The 26,454-nt window shown below is 38.3% G+C and overlaps 5 protein-coding genes across 5 annotated transcripts in view; 3 read left to right on the forward strand and 2 right to left on the reverse strand.

The window, feature by feature from the left end:
• Positions 1-631: 631 nt before the first annotated feature.
• LOC144664767 (5' exonuclease Apollo-like) lies at positions 632-3,830 on the forward strand. The gene has a single exon (XM_078525975.1). The coding sequence runs from the start codon at positions 713-715 to the stop codon at positions 2,849-2,851; it is 2,139 nt and encodes a 712-aa protein (XP_078382101.1). The 5' UTR covers positions 632-712; the 3' UTR covers positions 2,852-3,830.
• Positions 3,831-3,843: 13 nt separating this feature from the next.
• Positions 3,844-11,170, reverse strand: LOC144664758 (cap-specific mRNA (nucleoside-2'-O-)-methyltransferase 2-like). The gene is made up of 4 exons (XM_078525966.1): positions 10,422-11,170; positions 9,809-10,025; positions 8,754-9,308; positions 3,844-5,948 (listed from the first exon to the last, which is right to left on the reverse strand). The coding sequence occupies exons 1-4, from the start codon at positions 11,097-11,099 to the stop codon at positions 4,849-4,851; spliced, it is 2,550 nt and encodes an 849-aa protein (XP_078382092.1). The 5' UTR covers positions 11,100-11,170; the 3' UTR covers positions 3,844-4,848.
• A 117-nt stretch (positions 11,171-11,287) lies between these two features.
• On the forward strand, positions 11,288-14,203 carry LOC144664836 (lysine-specific demethylase 8-like). Its single transcript, XM_078526060.1, has 2 exons — positions 11,288-12,543; positions 13,613-14,203. The coding sequence occupies exons 1-2, from the start codon at positions 11,311-11,313 to the stop codon at positions 13,775-13,777; spliced, it is 1,398 nt and encodes a 465-aa protein (XP_078382186.1). The 5' UTR covers positions 11,288-11,310; the 3' UTR covers positions 13,778-14,203.
• Positions 14,204-14,346: 143 nt separating this feature from the next.
• Positions 14,347-17,693, reverse strand: LOC144664902 (uncharacterized). The gene is made up of 3 exons (XM_078526109.1): positions 17,409-17,693; positions 15,530-15,673; positions 14,347-14,490 (listed from the first exon to the last, which is right to left on the reverse strand). The coding sequence occupies exons 1-3, from the start codon at positions 17,466-17,468 to the stop codon at positions 14,374-14,376; spliced, it is 321 nt and encodes a 106-aa protein (XP_078382235.1). The 5' UTR covers positions 17,469-17,693; the 3' UTR covers positions 14,347-14,373.
• Positions 17,694-18,132: 439 nt separating this feature from the next.
• Positions 18,133-26,454, forward strand: part of LOC144664793 (uncharacterized) — a 35,205-nt gene continuing 26,883 nt past the window's right edge. The window contains 11 exon segments of the mRNA XM_078526013.1: positions 18,133-18,351; positions 18,554-18,663; positions 21,124-21,185; positions 22,345-22,452; positions 23,451-23,527; positions 24,095-24,143; positions 24,599-24,673; positions 24,767-24,814; positions 24,927-25,013; positions 25,716-25,750; positions 26,333-26,384. Coding sequence (XP_078382139.1) covers positions 18,299-18,351; positions 18,554-18,663; positions 21,124-21,185; positions 22,345-22,452; positions 23,451-23,527; positions 24,095-24,143; positions 24,599-24,673; positions 24,767-24,814; positions 24,927-25,013; positions 25,716-25,750; positions 26,333-26,384 — 756 coding nt within the window. The 5' untranslated portion in view covers positions 18,133-18,298.

Consider the following 26,454-nt stretch of genomic DNA (forward strand, 5'->3'; position numbering starts at 1 on the left):
GTCCATACTTATTAAAACATTACACGTGACCAGCGAGTATATAAAAATCCCCGATCGCAACCTTAAGAAATACGCTCTACTATAAAAGATGAGAGGAAGAAATATCGTTTATTATTAAAAAACTTTTACACTTGGCAGTCCTTAGACTGAATTACGTGTAAATGAATAAAAACTATATATATTACAAGATGAAGTCTTCAAATTCGAGAAAAAAAGTGTAGGCGAATCGACTTTTGTGTAGGCGAAACAACTCAGGTGGTGTAGGCGAATCGACTTCACTGTAGGCGAATCAACCTGTAGGCGAAAATACTTGTAGGCGAAACGACTGACATTCAGGTTCACAATACGTGCTTTACCTCCCCTCCTTAAAACTGAAATTAGCTATTTTTCCACGTTTTAGTTTCGGGAAATACGTAACTGAATCTCAAGAACACTAGCAACTTCTGTCTGTATAGCAGTAGCTCTGGAATCCCCCTTAACTATCCCCGCAACAAAATGGTCAGATTTGGCTCAAGCGTCCATCTCGCGTGGGCTCTCGCGTATGTATTTACTACGTGCGTGTTTATTTTTGGCGCCAATCGAAAACGCGCGAAAGCGAATCGCAAGGGTTTCTGGTCTACCATTACAAGATGGCGGCATGTGTAGCATTGCAGAGGTGCTAGTTTGTTTGAATGTTTTGTTGTAAAATACGGGTCAAAACAAAACTACAGCCATGAACGGGGCTTTAATTCCCAACACGCCTATAGCTGTTGACTTTTGGAGGTTGAGGCATTGCCCGCATTCAAGAGTTTTCTTCCTTTCTCACATGCACGCGGATCACACGGCTGGTTTGACATCTTCATGGAACGCGTACACAATTTACTGTTCAGAGCTAACAAGGAGGCTTGTAATAGCTAAACTTGGTGTTAAAAGTGACCTCGTCGTTGGTCTACCATTGGATGAAAGCGTGATCATAAACCTGGACGAAGCTGGGAAGGAAACCATGACAGTCACCCTTGTTGATGCCAACCATTGCCCTGGCTCTGTCATGTTCATTTTCGAAGGCTACTTTGGAAAAATTTTCTACACTGGCGACTTTCGTTATTGTGAACGTTTAACGACACACTCTGCTATCCAAGGGAAGATATTTGACGTGCTTTATTTGGACAACACTTACTGTGACCCCAAGTGCGTTTTTCCTTCGCGTACTCAAGCAACTGTGAACATATTGGAGATAATTCGAAGTCATCCAGACTGCAAAGTGGTTATCGGGCTTCACAATCTTGGCAAAGAAATGCTTCTACATACAATTGCCGTGGTGTGTCAAACGTGGATAGGAGTGGACCCTACGAGAAAAGAAACACTGAAACTTCTCGAAATGCCAGATGTCTTCACATGTGAGGTAGATAAAGTTAGAATAAGAGTAGTGAAAAGCCTTGAAGTCACCAAGAAAAACGTTCAGTTTTGGAACTCTGAAGATCCAACCATTGCTATACTGCCGACTTGCCTCTACATTGGCTCAACAAACCCCTATGCCAATGTGGAGAATGTTTTCGTTGTTCCCTATTCAGATCATAGTTCTTTTGAAGAGTTGAGAAAGTTTGTTCAAAATGTCAAGGCTAGAAAAATTATTCCCATCGTACACAAGCACAGACTGTCACCAGGTGAAACCATAAACAGTAGAGTGAATATGAATGTTTTCCAAGACCTGACAGATTCTTCCCCATCGTCACAATATATTGTCCCTCCCTCTGTACAATGTTTCATGACTGGAGCAGTACAGCAAAGGACAAACAAGAGAGTGAAAGCAGCTGGAAAGCTTTGCTCAAGGAAATCTGTAAAGATCAAGAAACCTCGTGGAGTTGTCTTTCCTCCTAGCCAGGAAGCAACAGAAATGGAGGAAGACAAATGTGATGCAGAAATTAAGGAATTGGATGAAAAATTCACAGCAGTAAGGGGTGCAGGTATTACAAAACATAGCAAGAAACAGGACAACACAGATGATGACAGGAATTTGGGCTTCATTTCTTGCAGGTGTCTGTTTGGTTGCTCACATTGTCATTCAGATGGAGAATTAAAGGTGGATAAAGACTCGGGTGAAAAAGATCACTATGTAGCACAGGGCATCTCGGGGGACGAAATCAATGCAGTTGCTTCCTTGTCAATCAAATGTTGCACCGGAGACAATGAATCACAAGGAAATTCAAATTTGGACATTGATTCAGGTGAACGAGATCATAAAGCACACCAGATCATTAAGGTTGATTCTTCATCCATTGAACCTGTCTTGGTAGATAGCAAGTCGGCAGGGAAATTGGATGTAAATAATATTTCAGGTGATAATGATTTTCAAGATGAAAGTGTTGTAAAAGAGATCACAGGAGATGAAAAAGATTCAGTTGCTTTTTCATCCATCAAGCCTGGCTTGGCTGACTGTGAACCAGGGGAAACGATAAAGGTGCCTTACTGTGAAGATGATGAACCTGGTGGGGCACAGAGGAGCATAGGAGACAAGAAAGATGTTGTTGCTTCATCTATCAGAACCAAGGATGTGAGTGATGAGTATAAAAACTCTCCCAATAGAAATCTTCCCATTAGAGGGCATGGAGAAGATGAAGCAAGTGCAGGTGCTTCTCCTCATATCATAACAAAAGATGTCAGCAGCAACAATGTGATTGATCCAGCAAAGAATCTTTCAGTGAAAAGAAAGTACAGAGAGTTCAATGGCCACAATGATGAGAACAATGTCAATAGTGTTGTCGAGCATAGCTCTGGCATTAAGAAATTCAATATTTACACTGGATGCTCGTGTGATTTTGCACGTAAAGTTTTGGAAGACATGGTGAAAAACAGTGCTCTTAGAGACAAATGAGTGTAATGGCAACTACTTACAAAAGTCGTCACTGCAGTTTACTTTGGGGCACCAGTTATGTTAAGAATTTCCTTGTATTTATAAAATTAACATTGTGTTTGGGGAGTAAATTTTACTATGACTGCAAGTAAATGGATGAAAACTTCCATTGCTTAAGCAAAGCAATATCACTGCAAAGTACTTGACTTGCATGGATTGAGACTTATCAGTTAAAGCACTGTACTTTCATGCAGCTGTAAGTTTGGTTTAGTGAACTATTTCAATCCATTCACAAGTGTGAGAAAATTGTGTGGGTACTTCAAGTCTCCCAAATTGAGTTGTTGTTTGTAATATAATTTTGTTAAGTCACTAATAAAAGTGACTGGATTCATTGTTCACAAAGGCAAATATCCCTCTATTGCAAAACTAACCATTTATTATTTGTCAACAAACTTGTATTTAAACAAACATAATAAGAATATCTGTCATTGCCTCACTAACCAAACTGAACCAAAAGGTGACCTTATACCCATAAACACCAGGAGCAACAGGTTACTGGTACTTTCTCTTTTGCAGAGACCTCTTTTGTGCTGCCATGATCACTGGCAGTTCAGAGGCTGGGAGAGGGGAAAGGAAAGCATGCGGGGACAAGGGAACACTGGGAAGGAGGAACTTCCCACCTTCCCCCACACACCTTTATGCTTGCCCTTCTTCCTTCCCAGGGAACCCCTGCAGAAAGAAGAGTTGCTGGTACCAATAAAAATAGTGGTCTGGTAAGTGATTATATTCTTGGCACCTTCGATACAGGGATGATGGTGTCAGCCCTATACCTACCCTATAGTTGCTACACTATAGTTGCTGCACTATAGTTACTACACTATAGTTGCTTACTGATTTTCCTTCAATTTTGAAACCTTATTGAAATTTTTGCCGTACAACTACTATGTTCCACATAGTTTGTGTTTTCATGGTATGTAATTGCCTCACCAAACATGAGGATTATTTCAAGTAAAATGTGCAGGTCAGGTATATGCATCACCAATGCTTCAAAAACTGCAACTAAATTAACTATGTAATTAAATTATGTTTTTGTTATTATTAAAATGAATTTCCTTTTTCTCTTATCTGGCTACTTCTTGTTACCAACTTTAATTAATTAACACCCCAGGTCTAGATCTTGTACAATACTCGAGACACCAAAAGAACTTTTACTAGATATCCAATTAATTTTTTCTTTGCTAAGATTTGGTCAACCTATGTGAAAGTGAGGGAAAGCCCCTACATGGCAGAAAATGAGACTCATACCCAGTCGTTACTAGTTTTTTCGTTTTTCACTTTGTTTGAAGAGGTTGATGGGAAGGACTTTAAGTTTGTCCTTCCCTTGATGCCTTGCGTGCCACTCAAAAAGCAAGAGAAGCGACTGGGTATGAGTGGCAGAAAATGTGACTAATGAAAATTTCTCTGCCATTATTTAGTACCTTTGGTTAAAGGGATGGAATGTCTCACATCTCAAGACTACATGTACTAGCAAAGAGGACTTCTTTACTGCTAAAGTATTGATGAAAAGTTTCCATTATTTTGTAAAATTTTATTCTAAAACAAACAAAGGTCTCATCCTGATACTTGAAAGTTTAGCTCTGCAAGTAATACCATTATGCTTTTAAGAAATACCGGAAAGCCTTTTTATTGGCAGGCAACAAAATGTTGCACAACAAATGTTACACTGCAATATGCGCAGCACTGCTGTAACTGTTGCAAAAAGTACAGGTATCAATGCCTTAAAATACGTTATAATTTTTCTTAGTATCATAGACCTGCAACGCGTGCAAAGGGATACAGGTGCAAAGCCCTGAGTGCGCATTGCACTCCCTGAAGGTTTTGTAGCCCTGCATGCAAAGCATGCTTATAGTGCTATGTAACACTCCTAACTTGCAAAATGCACTTGAAAAGATGCCATTTTTAATTCTTGCATGAGCAGATAATATTTATAAGAATTTGTACAATTGAATGTACTGTCCTTATTTCAAGTAAGCTAGTACTTCTTCTCTGAGGTTTGAAATATCTTCAGAAGATGGCATATTGTCAGGATAATGAAAGTAATTTTCCAGTTGAACAATGTTCTGAAGCTGTATGTGAGCCAGTTGTTCATTCATCTTTTTAACAAAGGAGAAAAACTCTTCACTATACAAAAGCTGCATGGGAACAATCTCTACGACATCCAAAGGTGACTCTTCGCATTCTAGTTTTGTGAGCTGGTCAAGAATCTTTTCAAGATAAGCTACATGCTTCTTGTCACCGTAAAAACCCTTGCACACCAGAAATCTCTGTGAGCTAAACAGCTGTGACATCACTGGCTTAACAATGGTTAACTTGTCAAAAAGGTGGTGGAAAATGTACAAAAGTCCTACACTGAATCTTGTCAGCGTCTCACAGATACGGCAGACAAACATTCCTCCTGCTCCCAGCAGCTTTATAGCAATGATGCAAAGAGAAAGCAAGTCTCTTTTTGAACTCAACTCATCATTGTGGTTTAGATCAGCAAAAACAAGGCTGATACCCTGCTCATTGCCTATTTGAGAGAGATTTTTTACATGCTGAGAAATGTCTTCAAATTGGCAAATGGCTTCCTGATTAACAGTTGCTACTGGTGATCCAGTCTCTGTTGAGATACAGATGTGAACAGAGTTGAATCTTGCATTCTTTTCTTGTAGGTAACATGGTAGGCAATCAAGACCACTAAGATTCAACACAATTGCAAAGTTATCCCCCTTTGTCATTTCTGTGAAGGAAACAAGATTATCAAGATTTCTCACTTCTGCTTCACCACCTTTTGACATCTTGACAATGTTCGAAGGATTCACTTTGTCCAACATTGCATTGAAGTTGCCAACATTCTCTTCTCCTATGATCGTAGCCTGTTGGCGAGCCTCTTGTAACTTGCTAATATAGAAAGGTGTGCAGAAACGTGAATTCAAAACAGCATTTAAATGAGCTGCAGTCTGTGGTTTCCAGGTCTCAACAGTGATCTCAGGTGTGGCACACTTTACCCCTTGCAGCCACACAACTTGATCAGAGTACAGTGGAATAAGGGGAATACCATTGCAAACTTGAGAATGATCTGCAATAGAGACAAAACATGAATCCATATTAGATAAGTCAACTCTTCACTTTTGAAAATTTTTTGAACCCGTTGGAACACAAAACTCCAACTTAATTCATTAATAATTAATTAATTTTAACCAGTACATTAGTCAATAACAACACAGTGTGGAAAACAACCACAACTAAGCACTTAGAATTTAAACATGCAACCTCCTGACTTTAACACAGTTATTTTGTAATACTTTTGGCCATAGCCTGTGCTTACATTTAAGGCGATGCCATATTTGAGAAATGGATGCATTAATGTGACAAATTCCCTGGATTTTTTTTTTTGCCAAGAGCTTCAAAGCAAAACTTCAGTCTGGAGAATTATTGAAACTCTATCCATTTTTTTATAGTTTATTGGATTGAGAATCTGGCCACAGCCCCACAACACCAATCCAGAAGAAGCATTCAGCTTTAATGAGTTTTTCAATACTTAATTCTTTTTTTTTTTTTTTCCCACATATTTATTGCCATTGTTTTGCAAACAGAAATTTTACAATTTTACAGACTTATATACAAATTTGCGGTGCATATATACCAATGACACCGTTACAATATACCTATGTATACTATCTTATCTATTTATCATTATCTTACTCGTAAGAACTTACAGGGTGTCAAGTGACAAATGGCACTTAGAAAATAGGAAAATAGGAATGACAATGTCCAAAAAATAGGAAATAAATAGAATTCTCACTCCAAAATAGGAAAAAATAGGAGGATTTCTTTGAGTTCTATCCTCTTAACACTCCCAACAGCAACTTTGTTTCACAACCCAACGCTTTAATATTTAACAGGCACAATGGCATACATCCACAATGTATTGCCGTATAAACAAATGTTACCAAGCACAACTCGTCCTACAACAATTATCAGATTTCAAATTTCATTAGATACTTCACAAGATGCCTTTACTTTAAGTCATTAGACCTTTAAAACTGTGAGAATGAAAAGCTAATTTTTTTACAAACCGAAACAATATAATGTTCACTTTCACCAAATGTATGTCTTTCTTACAATAAAAGCCAACCACGACTTTGAAAAATCAACAATCAAAAAGTCCAACACTATACTGTTTTGGCTCTTTTAGCAGATTGGGTAACCTTAGCTTTGCTCTTGTTTTTGGCAGCATTTGCTGTTGAGGACATGGCCTTTTCTAACAGTCTGTGCTGTTTGTCAGTCAACAGTTTTCTCTTTTGTCCTATTTTCTCCAAGCTTTGCATTGCTTGGTCTCACTTGGTCTTAGCAGTGTCAAGCATCATTGTGGCTACATTAACAGTTTGTTTGTTGACAGCTGTTGCTGAAAGGGCATCATTAGTTCATCAGCCGCTTTCAAGTCTGCTTTTACTACTTCTTCCCCTCGCATCAGAGTATCCTCACTATCTTGCATGCTATCAAAAGCACTGAGAACGTCTGGGCACGAGTTTCAGAAGAAAAGCACTCATAAAGGCTTCAAAGCGGTCTTTTTTGACATGAAGTTTCAGTTTTTTGTAGAATTTATCAATTTTATTGACAATTTCATTTCAAATATTTCACAATGTTTCTGTGTACCTGAGAAAACCCTAAAAAATAGGAAAAAATAGGAATTTCATGAAAAAATAGGAGAAAATAGGAGGCAGGCCAAAAAATAGGAAAAAATAGGAAAAAATAGGAACTTGACACCCTGAACTTATGATTTAGCTATTATTACTTATATATAAATGCCATCTAGTCTGAAATTTGCTCTGCATATTATTTTTTACTGCTATATACTTCTCAGTTCTATATTTTAGATCAACTAGTTCTTTAAATACATCAATATTTGGGATTTTTGAATGTTTCCGACTCAACCAGATATGCAATTTTGCTAGAATTAGAAAATAATTCAACAAATCACTTTTTTCTATTTTCCCAATGAACACGTCTTTTAGCGTAAGTTCCTCCTGTTGGCCTGTTAATACAAACCAGAAATTTTTAAAGTGTTCCCAAAAGAGATGTGTCAAAGAGCAGTGGTAGAATAAATGATATACTGTTTCTGACTCATTTTTACAAAATGTACAAGTATCATTTGGAACATAACCGATTTTTGCTAACCGCGTATTAGTGAATGTAATATCATTTAACAGTTTAAATTGAAAACTTCTAACAAAGGTTTCCGATAAAATAGACTTTAAATTAAGAAAAGCCTTTGACACAGTTGTATCATCTAATCCAAAATCTTCTTTAAGTTTATTAAAAACCCCTCGATACCGTTGCCCTTTTTGAGAGTAGCAGTTCATAGAATTGCTTACTTTTACAAGTTACTGGGTCAAGTAGCTTTTCATTAAAATGAAATGTTAGTGAATCTATTTCACTTTCATTTCCATCTAAGGCTTTTAAGTGGGTGGGAATTGCGCATCGAATCCCTGACCACGTTAAAAAAATTGGGTGTCTCAACCCTTCATTTTTTGCCCTATTATATGATTGCACGTTATCCTTATTAAATTGCATCTGATTGGTTAGAATGATTCCAGCTTTAACGTAATTGTCAAAATATATACTCTTACCATCTATTTTAATTCTCTATTTTTTGGCCCTTCATAACACCTGGATGTACAATCGATAACTGGATTACCTATGAACATAGGCATGCAATTCGTGCTAAAGGTTGCAACTACAGTACCTACATGTAACCATCTTGTGTGTGCATAGCACCCTCTACATGCACTGCATGTCTATGAAGTTAGGAAATTATGAAACAAAACTGGGACTAGGAGACAGTTCCATCAGCCAAACCAAGTGTTAGTTCTTAGCCTACCTTGTAAACTTCTTAACTGAGTGGGATGAAATTTGAACTGTCCATCTGCTTGGATTTTCTCAAGCCAGCCCTGATTAAGATTCTCTTGTCTCTGATTGTAACTTCCCATCTGATGTCGACCATTAAAGCTCTCACTAAAAGCGACGTCGTTTGTGGGCCCTCTGGTGAAGCTCAGCTGTGTCCCATCCAAGTTGGCATCAGGTACCACACGCCCCTCTTTGTTGATTGGCTGCAAATTGAATCTTTCCACAAACTTTTCCAGCACAAGTTGACGAAGTCGAGTGTGAGCCTTTCTTTCAGCTGAGCTCATGTAATAGAACTGTCGAATGTTTTGATCAATGGCTTCCATTTGGAGACCAGTAAAGTACATCTCACAGGCTTTCAACCTCTCCAGAAACACACAGGGAATTGACTTCAGAGAAAACAGACTGAAAGATGGGTAATCTGTACCATACCCTTTACACAGTTTTTCAGTAACACCGCTTGGAATTTCCTCTTTTCCAATGAACTTAAGGCATACAACATACAACTCTGAATTGCCTGACTTACTGGTACCTAAAACAAAAAAATAATTATATATCATAATTATTAACAAATGATTTTTTGAAAAAACTGTCCCAAATTGTTTTAATTTTTCTTTGGAAAACATGAACTTTTCTGTCGGTCAGACAACAAAGTGTCACCATCCGATCTGAAACAATTTTTTTTCTCCCATTCACAGGTTGCCCAAGCTTGCGCTATGAGAACAGCATTATTTTACAGGTAAAAAATGCCAAAATAACATACTATCATGTTGTCTTTAATGGCGTCTCTGTTTTCCTTGTGTTGCTTCAAAGTTGCTACCAAATACTAACTAACAAAAACTACTTAAAGCAACACAAGCTTAGTTGTATTCATTATTAAACAATGTCACAATTCCAGGAACTAAAATTTCTTTAGAAAGTTGTTATTCAGTCAAGCTGCTCGGTCCAACAGACTTTAACTTGGGTTGCTTACTTCCTTTGGCTGTCTGACTAGTGGACATTTGTGAGTGTCAGGCTTTATGTGGCACCTACCTGGTTTAATGACTTGGATTTCTTGAAACAAACAAGCAAGAAGATACAAAAGGCATGTCATCTGGTGCTCAAATGCAGTGAACATTTTGAACACAAAGTTCCCTCCTTGGCAAAGCAGTTTTACGGCAGCCACGGCCTCGCAGAAGATCAGCTGTCCTACAAGACTTTCCTGTTCATCCGGTTGATTGGCGCAATTTATACTGCCATCAGCTGTCACCTTAAAAAAATGCTACAGTTAGGGAGTACATAATGTATCTTTGCTTCATGTCAAATTGTACCAGGAAGCAGTACAGGCAAAGCCTGCATTGAGCCAAGTGGCCCATATCGCTGGAGCTTATTACGGTTTCTGTAGCATTAAGCGACTAGGAATATTTCTCTCTCCCCGCCCCCCTGGATGCGATGTCCACCATATAAAATAAATATTGGTCACTGAATTTTTTAACTTCATTCTCAGGATTTCTCTCCATTCTCTCCGCTCACCCTCCCCCCCCCCCTTCCCTCCTGAAGTGACAAGTGACCAGATCCAACCAGGGTTTTCTCTGTCACACTCCAGGTGGGAGGGAAAAGATTCTGGTAATGCAGCTTTAATTCTTCTAGTTAACACCATCCTCACCAAATGAGTGCAAGCTGTATCCTGTTGAAGTGATTCCAAGTTAGTCAGGCTCATCAAGTCTCCAGTTCCATCTGCACCAAAATGCCAATGTGACAACGTCTGCAAAACAAACCTGTCATCATCCAACATGGCTGTCAAGTCATGTCCTTCATAATAAGGATTCAGGGTACTGGCTACCCAGTCCCACTCCAAGTCACGATGGTGACTCTTCAGAAAGTGATTTAAACTTGCAATAAAAGCTCCGGGCGCCTCACACAGGTGCACTGAATGAAATTTTCCAGTTGTTTTTGCACTCTCTGGGATGAGGTCGAAGGAGTGGAGTATCTCGTGGAATTTAGCCCAAGCTTGAGTGCACATCTCAGCATGGAGACTTTCTCTGAGGTGCTTCACAACAAGCCCAGCTTTGTGAGCTCTACGAGTGTGCAAATGCCACTGAACAATATCCATATCATTTAGTAAGCTCTTCTTTCGATTCAGCTCCTCCTTCAAGGAGATCATGTCTTCTAGAATGAACGGCGGTTCTTGAAACATGCTCGACGAATCCGGAAGCTGAGCCCATGTTTCTTCACTGGACTTCAAAACAAATTTCTTATCAAACAAGACCTCGATTTCTTCTTGTAAATCTACAGGATCCTGCGGATGATGCTTTCGGTGCTTTTGTCGTTTCTTTGGCGGCATTACAGCTTTAAAAATACCAAAACTAACGCTTAACAGACGATGTACAACTCCATGATGAAGACGCCATGTTGGCCGTTTATTTCTGCAAGGACTGGGGACTATTTACTTTCGGATACACTATGATATTGGTATTTGAAGTACCAATCGTTTGTCGTTTTACTGCTGACCAGTTATTTTCTTTTTAGATTTGTTCTGATTTCTTGGCCTGAAGATGGTCGACGTACCAGATAGGAATAGAGCTGTTCTCGTCCTTCAACAACTCCTTCCATTGGTTAAGAATGTAAACGACCTAAACCTTGAACATAATCGTTCCCAATTGACAGATGTTGGAGGTGATCCGATCCTTTTCCTTCTAGCTGAAGGAGTGAAAGAGTTTTTCTCAGATAACTTTGACAGTTGTCTATCAAACTGTCAAGCTGTGATTGACGTCTGTTGGGAGAAATGTAACACAGGCCACTGGCGGGATGTCAATGTAATCTGGAGGGAAACATATTCGTATGCAAGTGTTTTCAAGGCTTTGTGTCTTTATGGTATGGGAAGAAGAACAGAGGCCATGAAAGCTTGTGATATGGGACTTCTGTTAGGTGCCCCTATTTTAGATAACATTCTAACCAGGATTGCAACAGAATTTCAGAAGAATGTTCAGACAAATAGTAATGATCAAGAGGTAGTGGATAACGGTTCCAGTGATTATGTATCTGAAATCCATTCAGAACCTGATGATAAAGCAAAATTTTCAATGGTTGGAAAACCTACAGAGAAAAGGAAATTAAGTGGCAATTCATTGATTGTCCAATCAGAGTTTGAAGATGAAAAACAGCAGTGTGCATCTTCTGGACTTACAAAAAGAAGAAAAGGTTTTGGAATACCAAAGATAAGCAAAGAGTTTGACATTGATCATGTGATTTGCCCTTCACTAGAGGCATTTCTTACAAATTACATGCAGAAAGACAAACCAGTCATTCTTGATGGAGTAATGGACTACTGGCCTGCCAGAACAACTCATCAGTGGAGCATACAGTATCTTAAGAACATTACTGGATGTCGCACAGTACCTGTCGAGCTCGGTTTACGATACACAGATGACGCATGGACACAAAAATTAATGACAGTAGGAGATTTTATTGACAATTACATCAACCCAATTGAAAAAGGCCAGGACACAGAGATTGCTTATTTAGCACAGCATCAACTGTTTGATCAGATACCTGAATTAAGAAGGGATATCATTACTCCTGATTACTGCTATCTCAGTGAAGGTGATAACAATGTTATAATCAATGCTTGGTTTGGACCCAGGGGTACAATATCACCCATGCATCATGACCCATATCACAATCTCTTGGCACAAGTTGTTGGCGAGAAGTATTTGAGATTGTATTCCAAGACTGAATCAGAGAAGCTGTATCCTCACAAATCAACACTGCTGAATAACACTAGCCAGGTAGTGTATATTATGTTAAGTAATCATCAATGCCAAGGGCTGCAGTAAAGGCTGGTTTTCACTAAGTGAAATAGTTGGAGTTGGAGTGTTAATCACAGTCATACAATCTAAGTGCACTTACAACCTAGTGAAATTGAAAAATATCAGTGTTGTAAGAAGAGTTAAACTCGACATGGTCTGAGTCAGAAGAATCTCTTCTTATGACCCTGTCAGTTTGACTTTTTTCTAGATCGTAAGACTCTAGGCTTTTGATTGCAACTCTGACTAATTCCACTGCTAGTGAAAACCAGACTTTACGATTGTTATATTCCTGTACAAAGTCTTAAAATACTGTTATTATGCAGTGTCATATGTTGATGGCTCCTTTAGGAGCTTGGGCTACCTGTGGTCTTATTGAGGACCTTTCATTCTCTACAGCAGCAAGTTTGTTACGGGACAGGACACCAACCCTCAACTGTCCCCTACCCCACCTCAACCCCACCCATGTGGGTACACCACCCCACCCATGTGGGTACACCAAAGCCTTTGTCTGATTATCTAGAACAGGCAACAAGTAGAAATGCAATTCAGGAATTGGACAAAAATATTTTTGTCTTACTCTCCCCTTCCTTTAGCCTCCTATACAGCTGCTCTTCGGAGTTGTCACGCATTCCTCTGAGGGAGGCGGGGAATGTGATGAGCACAAAGAGCGTCTGCGTAGGAGGTTTCCCTTCCTTCCCAATATTTGTGTTTGGGAAAAATTTGTGTCAGGGCCATCTCTAACAATGTGTCATGTAATCGCATACTTGAAAATTAACAGTCTCAAAATTGACAGTCTAACTGATTTCTTTTAGCTTCAGCCTGCGTGTATTTGTAGACGTAAGACATATGCATTATTTTTTGTGTGGAGGGGTATATATGGATTGATAATGGTCCATAATGATGGCAGACATGATTTGTGTCTCAACCTTGTTTTAGTCCTGCAAAAAGCACAAGTAAACCTGCAATTATTGCTGAAAACGTTTATTGGTTTATTTATGAATGTTATGTGAATGTTATCAAATTTGCTTGATTTCTTGATCTGTTTCAGGTGGATGTTGAGGACCCAGATGTTGTCAAATTTCCTGAATTTTCATCAGCTGTTTACCAGGAATGTATTCTGAAGGAAGGACAAATGTTGTACATTCCACCATACCACTGGCACTATGTCAGGTCACTGTCACTCAGTTTCTCTGTCAGCTTCTGGTGGTCTTAAATTATAAACATTGTGTGCATAGCGCTCTGTAGGTTCTGCACCATCTGTATGCATTGCGTGCCTATAAATTATGCTACGTACTGTCTTATAATCTGATTTCCTTTAGCTGGTGAAGTCTCTATTAGCTCTTGATCAATTTGTTACAAAAGAACACAAACGATTTGAAGTGCTTTCTCATAAGTCATGTCTTTCATTTGGGCTAATCAATTAATGCCCCAAGTAAAACTCCCTTACAACCCTTGAGACTTCCATAGAAATAAGGAGTTGATGATGGATGCAGCAAAGTAATCCTTGGAGACCCAGGGGCAGTTAGTCGGGGCGACGGGCAGCTCATCAGGACGACAGGATTTTCGGGTGAAAGTTAACAACAAGCTTGGAAAAGCCCCTGGGCACTTTCTTTCACTCAACCAGTTCCAGAAGCCTTTAAATCCCTCCTTTTTGATTGGCCAGAAAAACAGTTTTTGCTGGCCAATCAGAGAGGATGACCAGTAGAGTGACTCTGACGTCTGACGTCCGAGGAAGCAGCAAAGTAGTCCACCTTCCGTTTCCTGGAACTTGCGTCCTTCACCTGACAGTTCTTATACTCTTTGTATATTCTATCGCACTGAAGTCATTTTATCTTGCACGTACTTCAATCTTTCAAGAACGATTTTCCTTAAAGAATCTTCAACATTGCTTTGGTTAATAATCTTGAGATAACACTTTTCAACAGCCTGGAAAAGAAGACAACCAGAAAGTAAAATGTAAATGAGAAGACAAAACATCTAAACCAATTCTTTCGTAAAGTTTTTAAAACAGTTGAAAATTAGTTTACAGGTTATCCCACTCCGTCCCAAAAGAAATAAGACTGCAGTTGCGTGACTCAGACTGCGTGATGTTTTCTTGTCTCAACTCTTATCACCTCATCAGTGTAGTAGCCCATGGTCACGCAAGTCACTTTGAGAGCGGAGTGCTTGCCATGAAATCAAAACGGCTCCGCCAGTAGTTGGTATTCGAGCGAGAACTTTTTTTATTCGTATAACACCAAGTTTGAATTTTTCTATCTCTGTCTATGCGCCATCTTCGTAAATGTTATACCGTATTTATTTGATTTAGCGCCCTGGGCGCTTATTAAATTTTTGGACCTTGAGGGTGGGCGCTTATTCGAAGTGGGCGCTTATTCGAGGCTGGGCGCTTATTGAATTGTCACCATTTTTAACAAGTAGTATGTTTATTTTGCAAGAAAACAATATGTAATAATTAAGCGTGAAGGTGTACGAAAGCTGAATTTTCAGTAGAAAATTAAAAAAACTCGGTCTTTGGGATAGTCTCGTAGTAGTACTTAGTCAATTTTAATCTCAACTTCAACAATAATCAAAATTCCTCTTGAATCCTCATTTTAGGGGGTTAGGGTTGGGCGCTTATTCAAGGCTGGGCGCTTATTAACTTTTCCTACCCATAGGGTGGGCGCTTATTCGAGGTGGGCGCTTATTCGAGGTTGGGCGCTTAATCGAATAAATACGGTAATTTCACCAGGTGTTCTTCTGATTGCATTCGTGATTCCGTGGTCAAAATCATTTCACTGCGTAATGTCATTTTTCGTGATCAGCACCTGTCGCTTTAATGTACATTTGAAATGTACGGTATGAATTTTTCAACATGTTTGAAGTCACGCAAGCAGAAAAGTGTATGTAGGATTACTAACATCTATGCAGATTAATAACGATCTCGCCTTGAATCACGCCCACAAATATATTAATTTTGTGTTTTTACCTGCAAGACCTGTGGAGCTGTTGACAATTCAACCAATAAGGCGGCAGCCTCACACTGGACAACCTCAAATGGGGATGATGTCATCAGACTAAACACACTCTGCACGAAGCAGCTGGCGTTTGGAATTGTCCGTCGGACGGATTTCTGAAAAAAAATTCAACAAACGATTATCAAGAGATTATCAAAACCAAAAGAGATAAACAGCGGAATCCCGATTTCTCGGGCCTCCAAGGAAAATGAAAATTTGGTTGGAGAAATTTATCCCGAGAGTTCGATTAACCAAGGGTAAAAATTGCCGTGCAAATCCAAGGAAAACGACTTTTGGCTCCAGTTGTCGGAAGGTTCGAGAAAAAGGGGTTCCACTGTATACGTTCAATGAAGTTCAGGATGGCGCGTTTTGCTGCAGGGCACATGAGCTGATACTGCATACCCATCCGAAGAGAGCTTACTCGCATGCTAGAGAATTACCTTTCAAACATTTTATGTTTGAAGCAGGGGCGTCTTTGTAGGAAGGATGACGCTTTTACTTGGAGCGTTATTTTTTTTTTCGATTTTGTTTTTAAGGCCACCAAACTAATTGTTTCACATTAAAGTGTTCGTTTACTTCCCAACACCCTTGTTGTACAGTCAAGCGAGAAAATCTTCCGCGTTTCGAGGTAGGCTACGAACAAACGTCGCATTTCCTTCTTCTGCGCGCAGTTTGAAGTTACCGTGTATCTTGTAGTTTAGATGCCGGTTTAGATGTTTTGAGAGAGAGTTCAAATATCACACAACTGTATAAACCTATCTAAGGTTAACCTGTAAGAAATCCAACTTGTAAAGGCTATGTTTTATCAAAAATATGTAGCTATTGGTTTTACTATAGGTTTGAAAATAGCGGATTAATTTGTTACTGTGAGTCAGTTATTTTAAAAGTACGAACATTTCTCTGAGATAAATCACACGTAGGAATATACATCGCAGCGGCAAAATAGATGTCTTTTTCTGATTGTAACAAATATTTGTCAAATTTCACTATATACCAAAGAAATTTGAGTGTGTTGCCTTAGTTTATGCTTTACCAGAAATGAGATAACAGAGATAAGCTGAGTGCCGCCAGATTTTTTTCTTGGAGAACTTCCCGGCGACAACTTTTGGGTAGTCTGATAACGGCTTAATTTACGACAGGAATGTAGATATTTTCTCGTGTCTAGATTTGTTAAGACTGTAGGCAGTAGTGATCATAAACTGTTTGGTAATGTAAGTGTAATATGAAGTGGAGGAATAAAAATACCAAAACAATTCTACTGATAAGTGACTAACGGATTTTGGAATTTTTGTGGCGTCTGTGGCAAATGAGCTTTCCGGTTATTTTCACAAACAGGAATTCAAGTGATTTCAATATATTGTAACAGATCTTATGATCAATATCCATTTTGTCTTTTCTACTCAGTGCACATAATCTGTAAAAAAATCTGTAAAGAAACGTATTAAAGCGGCCCATAGCTGACATAAATTAGTACTTTGGTAACTAGGGGTCCCTATGTGATGTCTTGTGAAATTGTTTCGCAGCAACGCCCCTAGTAGAATAAACAAAAATAAATGATTCCATGTGACGATTTCATGCATGAGCAAAAGTCACGGTATATGAAGCATAACTTCCAATTTGTGTCCAGTTTTAACACACATTTGATACGCTAAACATCACGAGAAGAGACCGAGGAACATAGTGGACAAAAACTTACAATCCCCGATACCCAATGTGGAAAAAACTTAGACTGAAAATAAATACGCGCGCAATATTGTAATCTGTATACATTTAAATGCAGTCGTACGGTACTTAGTTTTCTTAGCATTATTACGGCAAATCAAGGGCATAAAACAATCTTTTTTCACTCACCCGAAAACACTTGTCACCTCTGAGGAACATTTCTGTAAGTACAGTACAGCAAATGAACATGTACGCAGTTCTGACAGGAATCGATGACAGCGTAAGAGAAAGCCAGTGTATATAGTAAGTGTCTGGCGATTTTGTTTTTCAATTAACAATCTCTCTGACCCGTCACAAATAACTAATTTCAAACTTAATCTAAACGACTTTTGCGGTAAAGTGCGTCAACTTTCTCGGGTACTCCAAATGAAAATTTGATCCGATTTACGTACGAACGTATTACGAGTATTCCGTCACTAAAGGTGTTTTCTAATTCTTGGCTTGACACAAAGGTTATGTGGGTTGGTGGTCACTGAAGTTTTCGTGACCGGAAGTGCAATCATCATTTTGTTCACGTTTTTCATACCCCACGTGTAGCTGTCGGGTTTCCGTTTTGTGACGTATTCAATTGTGTTTGGCTGATCATATGGAAAGCAAATGACGGTGTTTGGAAAGAACTTTGTCAAAGAAACATGATTATACAAAACAAAAGAAAAAAAAGTTGCTGAATAAATTTGAATAATCACCATCCTCAATTCAAAACATCCGAAAATAGGCAGGAACAGTTGTAAACAAATGTATCTAGGCTATCAAAACAAACATATTTTTTCGGTCTTATCGATATAAATCAATAAAAAGAACTGACAAAAAAATAACACGCAAACAAACAGACTGAAACAAACACGGGTTTCCACGCGCGGGTTTTTCCAAGCGTGACAGTCCCTGTCAGCGGTTTATCTTGCTGGCTCAGCATCTCATTAGGTGCAGAAAATGGCGGAATTTGTAAAATACAATTGATCATTGTTTCACTTTTCAGTGTTTTGATTATTACTTCAGAGAAGTGTTGAGCCAACAGAACCATGGATTCCGTGGCCGAGGACGATATAACGCTTCCCTTGGATTTTGATAGGAGGTAGTTTGACATTGAGCTTTTTATTGTTTGACAAGATGTCTGACAAGTTGTTGTTTTACGTCGCTACGGATCGATCACCGTGTGGTCGCGCTTAGAGTTATAAAAACTTCAAATTGATCTATTATTTATATTGCTATTGTTTCATGACTCTCATTTGCGGCTTGAATGAACTTTATTTTGATTTTCAAATTCATTTTTTTAGCACTAACCTGGCGAGATTCAAGGAAGCTGTAGCGGCCGGTACAGGGGGCGACATGTTAGATTCCTCGGCTGAATTCTCCGAAGGACTGACAGTAAGACCATCAACTACAGGTATGTAGTTTACAGTTTCTTTTTCCTTCGTTGTCAAAGATCCCACACATCTCAAGAGCTTCGCAAGACAGTTTTGTAATTCATACATTCTGTAATACGCTTTCGCTTCCGACAGAGGAGTTTTGACCACTTCCTGCAGCATTTGTTCTGTCAGTAACTTTGATACACACATAGGAAGTAAGCTTACCTACGATCAGGGTTTATTGACCAAAAAACAATGTTAAATCCAGGTTTTCATCTTTTGGTAATTAATCTTTCCGTCCGCTGAAAACAGCTGTTTATTAACTATAGGCAACAGGTGCAGTAATATGAGCCTTGCAGTTAATTACCAAATTATTATCCTGCAAAAATCGCGCGGAATATCACCTGATACTTAGCTGATGTAGCCTGCGAATACAGCCACCTGTTATTGCTCCCGCTACTATGTGCGATACGGGTCTCTCTTCAGGTTTTGCTCATAGTAGCGGGAGCGATGAGAGGCGGCTGTATTTGCAGGCTATAGCTGATGAGGCCATAGGCCGAGTTGGCTAAAATCAGATGATATTCAGCAAGATTGAGCAGGACAACTGTTTTATTATTCAACAATTTTTCAACGAAACACATATTACAGCTAGGAAAACTTTGGTTATGTAGCATTTTACAAGACTTCGGACTAATTTTTGCAACCTTCGTACATCGCAAGATATATGTTATGTACAGATGACAGATATCAACAACATTTTGACCATATGTGATACTTAGCTGATGTAGCCTGCGAATACAGCCGCCTGTCATTGCATCAGGTTCCCTCGTAGTAGCGGGAACCATGAGAGGCGGCTGTATTCGCAGGCTATAGCCCATGAGGCCATAGGCCGAGTTGTTTGAAATCAGATGATATTCCACAAGATTGAACTGTTTTTTCATTCAACAATTTGTCAACGAAATACATTTTGCAGCAAGAAAAAATTTGGTTATGCAGCATTTTACAAGAGTTCGAACCTACATATATACATATAACTGACATATAACAATAGCATTCTGACCATACATGGGTAGCGTGTGCATTTATTGCATAATAAAATGTCTTAGCTACTTATCTTGCACAGTGGTACCTCCACCAATGACCACCTCTATAAATGAATGCAGCTCACTGCATCAAAAGGTAGCCTTGCTTCACATTTGATTCACATCAAAAATGAAACAAAGATGGATGACCAACTTTGACACAGGTGTCAAAGATAAACAAGTCCTTTGAAATTGCATTGACAGGGATTTAGCACATGTCAAAGTTAGTAACAGATTTGATGTGAATCAAAGGTCAAAGTCATAAAATTTTCCGTCACCTTTGTCCCACATTTGGCAAGGCCTTATGCGCGATCGAAGGTATGACAAAAATGGCCTTTACCACCTGGCTTTGCCCAAAACAAAACGTTATAACAGCAATGAGTTTGCACCAGCCCTTTGCCTATCTTTACATTTAACACATAATGGAACCTGCTAATAATGGCCTGATTATGTCCTGCTAACAACTGGTTAAAACATTTTGCCGGATGATGGCAGGTTTCTGTAAAGAGGTTCAAACACTTACCGGCTTGTGTACACTGTATGTGCATGTGTGTGTGGTGGTGGTTGAGGGGGGGGAGGGGGGGGGGGTGGTGGGAAGGGAGGAGGAGGGTAGAGGGTCTTTGACTTAACTTACTGCTTATTGTGCCAATCACTCCCCACTGTAGTTCTCTTTGATTGGCAGTCCTGGGAAGGTAAAGAACACAGATATTTACATTATTAACCCATTGCTTCCAAAACTACCATCATTGACAAAAGTCGTTGGCCCAGCTACCCCTATCCCCCTGTTTCAGTGTTGGATAGCGCAATGTGCCCAAACTCCTTGTGCAGTGCGTTTCAGTTTGTGAGCAAAAGTAGGCAGTAATTGAAGGCATTATTTTTTTGCATGTTATGCAACATTGCAGAGGGGGAGAGGGAAAATGACTTAACTTTTTCATGTTTCAAGTAAGAAAAACAGCAACTGCGCCAAGGTTTTGATTGAAGCCAAAACTGGTCTCAAGGAAGCATGACCCAAGTACCACTTGTGATGCCATCCCCCTTTATGCTCGAAGGTGTTTTGGATAACCAGCTGATAAACTAGGCTAGATTACCAGCCACTATTTATCAGCCTGGTGAAAAATCAAGCCTACTGGTAAACTTGAAAAAGTCATACAAAGCATGCTAGAAAAGGTTGATGGGATGAAAAAATTCTTGAACACATTGGCCAATTTTTCATGTTTGTTGTTCATAATCTGTCAATAATGTTCGTCACTCTAAAGTTATAACCATCCTTGGTTATTTTTGGGTTGTTATTACTTTTTCAGTGTTTTTTTTTTTTGTTACCTTAGAAAACTATTATTTTGAAGTTTCCTTAAATTTAAAAGTAAGTTCGTATATCAGAAAAATTACTTACAATTTTGTTTAAAATTATATTTTCAGGTGCGGCCAACCAAGAGGGTTCTGCGTCCCCCCAAACAAAAACAATGAAGGATTATGAATATGTTAGTAGTGATTATTAGTTACTGTTATCAATTATCTAATTACTGGACAAGTACTACACTGACTTAAACTTTGCTGTTTTTTATCTCAGACAAATACTATTAACTTTCTAGTTACTGCAAAGTAAAATAAATGTAATACAATTGAATACAGACTGAGCTTTCATCCAAATAAGAAAACACCAAAAAATATTTTATCGTAATACTAATTGCTGGTTTCTCACAGCAATCCATGCCTATCCAACAAGAACAAAATATTATATTTTTTTCCCACATGTAAACTATGATTCATTTACAATTCTGAGAATCATGGTTTGCTTAGAATTTTATTTGGTCACAGCTATGGCATTCAGTTGAAGCGGAGACATTTTTACACTTCATAACAACCCTTAATGATATTTACAGCCATCTCCTCACTAATTGTCATAAATTTCTTTTTTAAAGTTAGTTCGGAGATGGATTTGTTGTTACATACATGTGTACATCACAATAATTTCTTCTTGTTGATCATTCTGCTTTTTTCACTTGACTATTCATTGAATTTTAAAGGAGAAAGAGGGTTTTCATGACTCTAGTGAATAAAAAAGCTGAAACCTTTTTTCAAACATGTGTTACTTAACTTCCTGACCGCCTGTGCTTAAGCCAGACTGCTGTCAAGTACATTTGGACAATGGTTAATTTGGCATGATATGCGCATAATGATTACAACCTTTTTTGTCTTTGTCAATTTGGATTTAAAGTGAATCAAGACTTATTTCATTTTTCATTTTATTTGAATATTTTGAATTGAATTTTAGAATGCTGTTTTTATGCCTTTAATCATGAAGGGTAAATTAAAAATCAAAACATTAGAAAATACATTTGAATTACCAGTACTGAAGTATGAAGATTGGTGGGCATATAAATATTTTTTCAAGTCTGTCAAAATTCATACGGAAAGGATTAACATAAGAGGATAACTATATTTTTGAGTTTTAAACAATGACAAAGCAGCTGAATGAGGTTTGAACAATTTTTCATTATCATATCATTCAAAATATTATAGCATAAAATGTGATTTGTTTTGATTTTGTCTCTTTTCAAGGTAGGTGGCCAGTAAGAAAATAAGAATAATAATTATTGTGTGTAATTAACTTTCATCTGCTTTGTTGTCTGTTCACAGCAAATATCTGAGCTCAAAAAAGAGAATTTTGGTTTGAAGCTGAGAATTTACTTCCTTGAAGAACGTGTGAACCAAAGCAGTGATGTTCCAGAGGATATTTTCAAAGCTGTAAGAAAAATTGTCATTTTTTTAATTGTATAATGATTGAAATGTGTTTATTCCCGCCCGGTATTTTAATCAATATTGTTGCAAGATTATCTTGGTCCGGCTTCGCCAGAGACTGTTTCAGCTTTACTATGAAAAAGCTGAAAGTTGGTTTCAGAGAGACACTCTGTGTTGTAAAGGCTATGCTTCTTGCATTATTTTGATCGAGCGCTCTGTCTTTTTAGCTCGTTGTTTAGGATTTTTTACCTCCCTTGTTCGTTGCGTTGCGTTGGCACCACATGATTCAAATATAGATTTGAAATCTTTCACGCGCAAGTCTGTTGACTATTTTGCGTTTTGTATATGCCAGTATGTGGTTCAGTTCGGAAGCTTTGGACTAGGATTGAGTTGTTGAGATTTATTATTAAGATTAATATTAATCCGATTAATATTAATCTTACATAAGATTAATATTAATCCTAATGGATTAAGGCACGGCTCAAACCTCAGTAATAGATTATAATAATCTATTACTGGATTATAATAATCTATAACTGGATTATAATAATCTATTACTGGATTATAATAATCATTAGGATTAATATTAATCCGATTAATATTAATCCGAGTTGTCCTGTTAAAACCCAGAAACTTTTCAAATTGAATCTTTTATGTACAGAACAGTTTTTGATTTAAATTTTCACTAATGATAGTCTGCTCATCAAGCTCTAATAAAAGCAGTCCTCTTGTTGTCGCCAGGATGGCAGCTTGTTCTACAATTTAGTCGCCAGCTCCAAAGTTCTAGTCGCCATGGCGACTAAAATGGTCGAAACTTGGAGGGTTGCCTATATAATCCCAAAGTAATGTATACTACAGTGTGACATATCACCTGGCTTCAATGTTTTCACAAATGGTGGTGTATGTATTGTAGTATAAAGTAATGCTAATATGGAATAGATTAGGATACCAGGGCATGCTACTGTAAATGTGATATGATTTGATCTTTTGGTTCGTTTTTAAAGAACATAGAACTCAAGGTGACGGTAGAAAAACTGAAGAAAGAGCTTGTTGAAAGACAGGAATTGCTGGTCAAAGCATCGTAAGTAAAAACTCAAGAAAAACTAATGATAAAATCAAATTTAGCTTTCTACGTGTCCAAAAATTGAAACTCAAAAGTTTGGTGGAGAAAGGGTGGTAGCAATTTTTGGCTAAAATTGAACATTGGCAAAACGACTCCAATTTGCCAAAAAAAAAACTAGTTGAAACATGTTGGGCTTTGCTGGTTTCATTGTTCCGCTGACAAACAAAGTCAAAAGGTTTCTTTAGTTTTTTGTTAATCACAAACTCCAAAAGATGCTGCCAGGAAAAATTGAGTTTTTGCATACATTATATCTCAAAGACAAAGGGAAAAAATAGCGAAAAAATGCAGGATGATGTTCAACACACACAGACAAACCTGCTTGCGAAATTTGGAGTTGTTTTGGCAATGTCCAATTTTAGCCAAAAATCACTACCAATTCCTTTTTCAACTGAACCTTTTAATTATTGGATTGTTACATATAGGGAGGAAGTGCTTTTTGAACTTGTTAGGATGCTTCATTTTGAAAGTAATTTAATATTACGGTATTTTGATAAAATAAGTTAATATTACTTTTCCATTTGTTAGGAATGCTATGGAAGCTGTAGCGCAACACAGTGACACACAGATAAGACAGGTGTGTAATTTTAGTTTTTTTTTTTTTTTTTTTCGTTTATCAACTTTTGATTCCAATACAGGGGATTCATTACGGTTTGGATCAGGTGGGCATCAGGGTTTTTCACCCCGTAAAACATTGATCAGCACGGCCCTGCCCTCTTTGTTTAACTAAACTGAAGTCACGTGCAAAGTCACGTTCACTGCCAGTCAGGTTGCCTGGTATGGCCCGGTCAGCTGTTCGAAAGGTGGATTTATCCGCTATCTGCGGATAAATCACTATCCAGTGGATAGTGTAGTATGTTTTGTCAATATTTTTCCACTGGATAGCGATTTATCATGCATATAGCATTATCCACCTTTTGATCAACCGGGTCCTGGTGGCTGGAACCCCCTGCCAATATAGCCCTAAGAAGAAGTCATGCTCACTCTGTTTGTAACCCTGTTGTACATGTTTGTATTTCACTATCCTCACAGCTCACAGAGGAACACAATGAAGAGTTAAGAGAAATCAGGGAGGGATATGATATCAAGCTTAAAGAAATGGAGAAGGTTTGGCCCTCAACATCCTTTTTTCATAGTTGCGTTTCCCTCAGTTACTTTCTCTAGAATATTGTGTGACAATTATTACTTTGTTTTATTTAGGACTTGGCAGTTGCAAGAAATGATGTTGATGACATGGCTGACAAACTTGTACGTTAATGCGGATTCTTTTTTTAAATGATAAGTTACAATTATTAATTAATTTGCCAAAATGCTTTTGGTGAGATTTGACAGACCTTGTCACAATCTTGTCTCTTTACAGGCGGAAACTGCTCTTCTTAATCAACAATTAAACGAGAGGCTATTGGAGAGTACAGATGGCTTTCACAGTGATCAGCAGCAGATGCAAGTAAGGCACTTTTGACTTTATGCTGTTCACGAATAATAGTAATAAGTAACTGTATAATTTGGTTTATCACAAGCGTGAGGGAAAGAAGAAATTTGGGGGCCATGGCAGAAGTTGAACCCATTTAAAAGAGGAATCTGGGATTTGACAGAAAAATTCAATACAATGAAGACTATCAGGGTTGTCGCTAAGGGCCGGCTGCCGGCTAATTTCACCGGCTGAAAGAGAACTTTAATCCGGCTGAAATTTTACATGAAAACAAAGCCTTAAGTAAACTTTTAGAGCTGCCAAGGCCATCAAAGCCAGCTGAGCTTGTTGATGAACCAGCTTAGTATTTTCTTAGCTACATCCCTGGACTATAATATATTATTTAGTCAGTGACACAAGCTACTCGGTAAAAAATTTGGAGTTTTCCCAACAGAAGTCAAACCTGTAACCCTCCACACACCAGTCGGATGCATCGCCACTGAGCTACAGAAGACTCTTGGGAGCTACGACATATAACTAGGTTCAAATCAATGATTGAATAGAGTTTTTCAGCTTTCAGAATATCGGAACTCATCTCTCTTGCATATGATCAAGTGAGCATAGTACTGCAGTAACTAAATGTCACAAAATGAAAGCTTTTCTACAGTAGCTTAAGATGTGTTTTGTGTATCTCAGTATATATCTGTCTGAGCTGTCTTGTTCTTTCTTCTTTGGCAGGTTGCTATGAAGGCAACTTTAGATGAGAAAGACAGGTATATCTCACATTTTGCAAAATAGTATTTCAAATTTTCTTAACCTGCATGTAGGTAGTTTAAATTCCCTTAGTCCCACTGCCTTTTGACAACCTCATTAACATGGCCACCTTTATTCCAGGGATTTCAAAATGTTTTGAAGTAGGTGTCAGCAACTGGAAGAGTAGGCGGCTGTGACAAGCCGGGCTTGTTTCTCACAAGCTGATTGCTATGGCCAAAGTAACCAGTGACGGGTGCCGGCTTGTTTTGAAAACCCTGTTATTCACGATCACCTTCTTTCCCTCAAAGGAAAGCTGATGTCACTTGTTTTTTTTATTTAAGTGACACTTTAATTTGGTCGCCCAGTTAGTATGACCAGATTTTTTTTGTTGGTATTCAGATAATGGGTTTCTTATGTACAGCAAACCTCTCCTTATGGACTCATCTATGGTACATATAACTCACTATTATGGACATTTCACTTGATAAGGGACCAAAATTCATATAAACTACCTCTGTCAGTAATGCAGACACCTAGCATGTGCTTTTTGGTGCTCATGTTAATGAGGTTTAACTGCACTTAAATTTTACTTTAAATTTCAGGATGATAGATGATTTGCGAGGGTCTCTTGCTTCTACTGAGGCAGAAAACAAGGTTTGGTTTTGATTTATGTTTTATGTAAAGAGTTGAGCCATGGGTTTGGGTGCATTAAGGTATTTGTAGG

The sequence above is a fragment of the Oculina patagonica genome, chromosome 1 (assembly GCF_052425735.1).
Source record: "Oculina patagonica isolate OP01 chromosome 1, crgOcupat, whole genome shotgun sequence".
In the NCBI taxonomy this organism is placed as follows: domain Eukaryota; kingdom Metazoa; phylum Cnidaria; class Anthozoa; order Scleractinia; family Oculinidae; genus Oculina; species Oculina patagonica.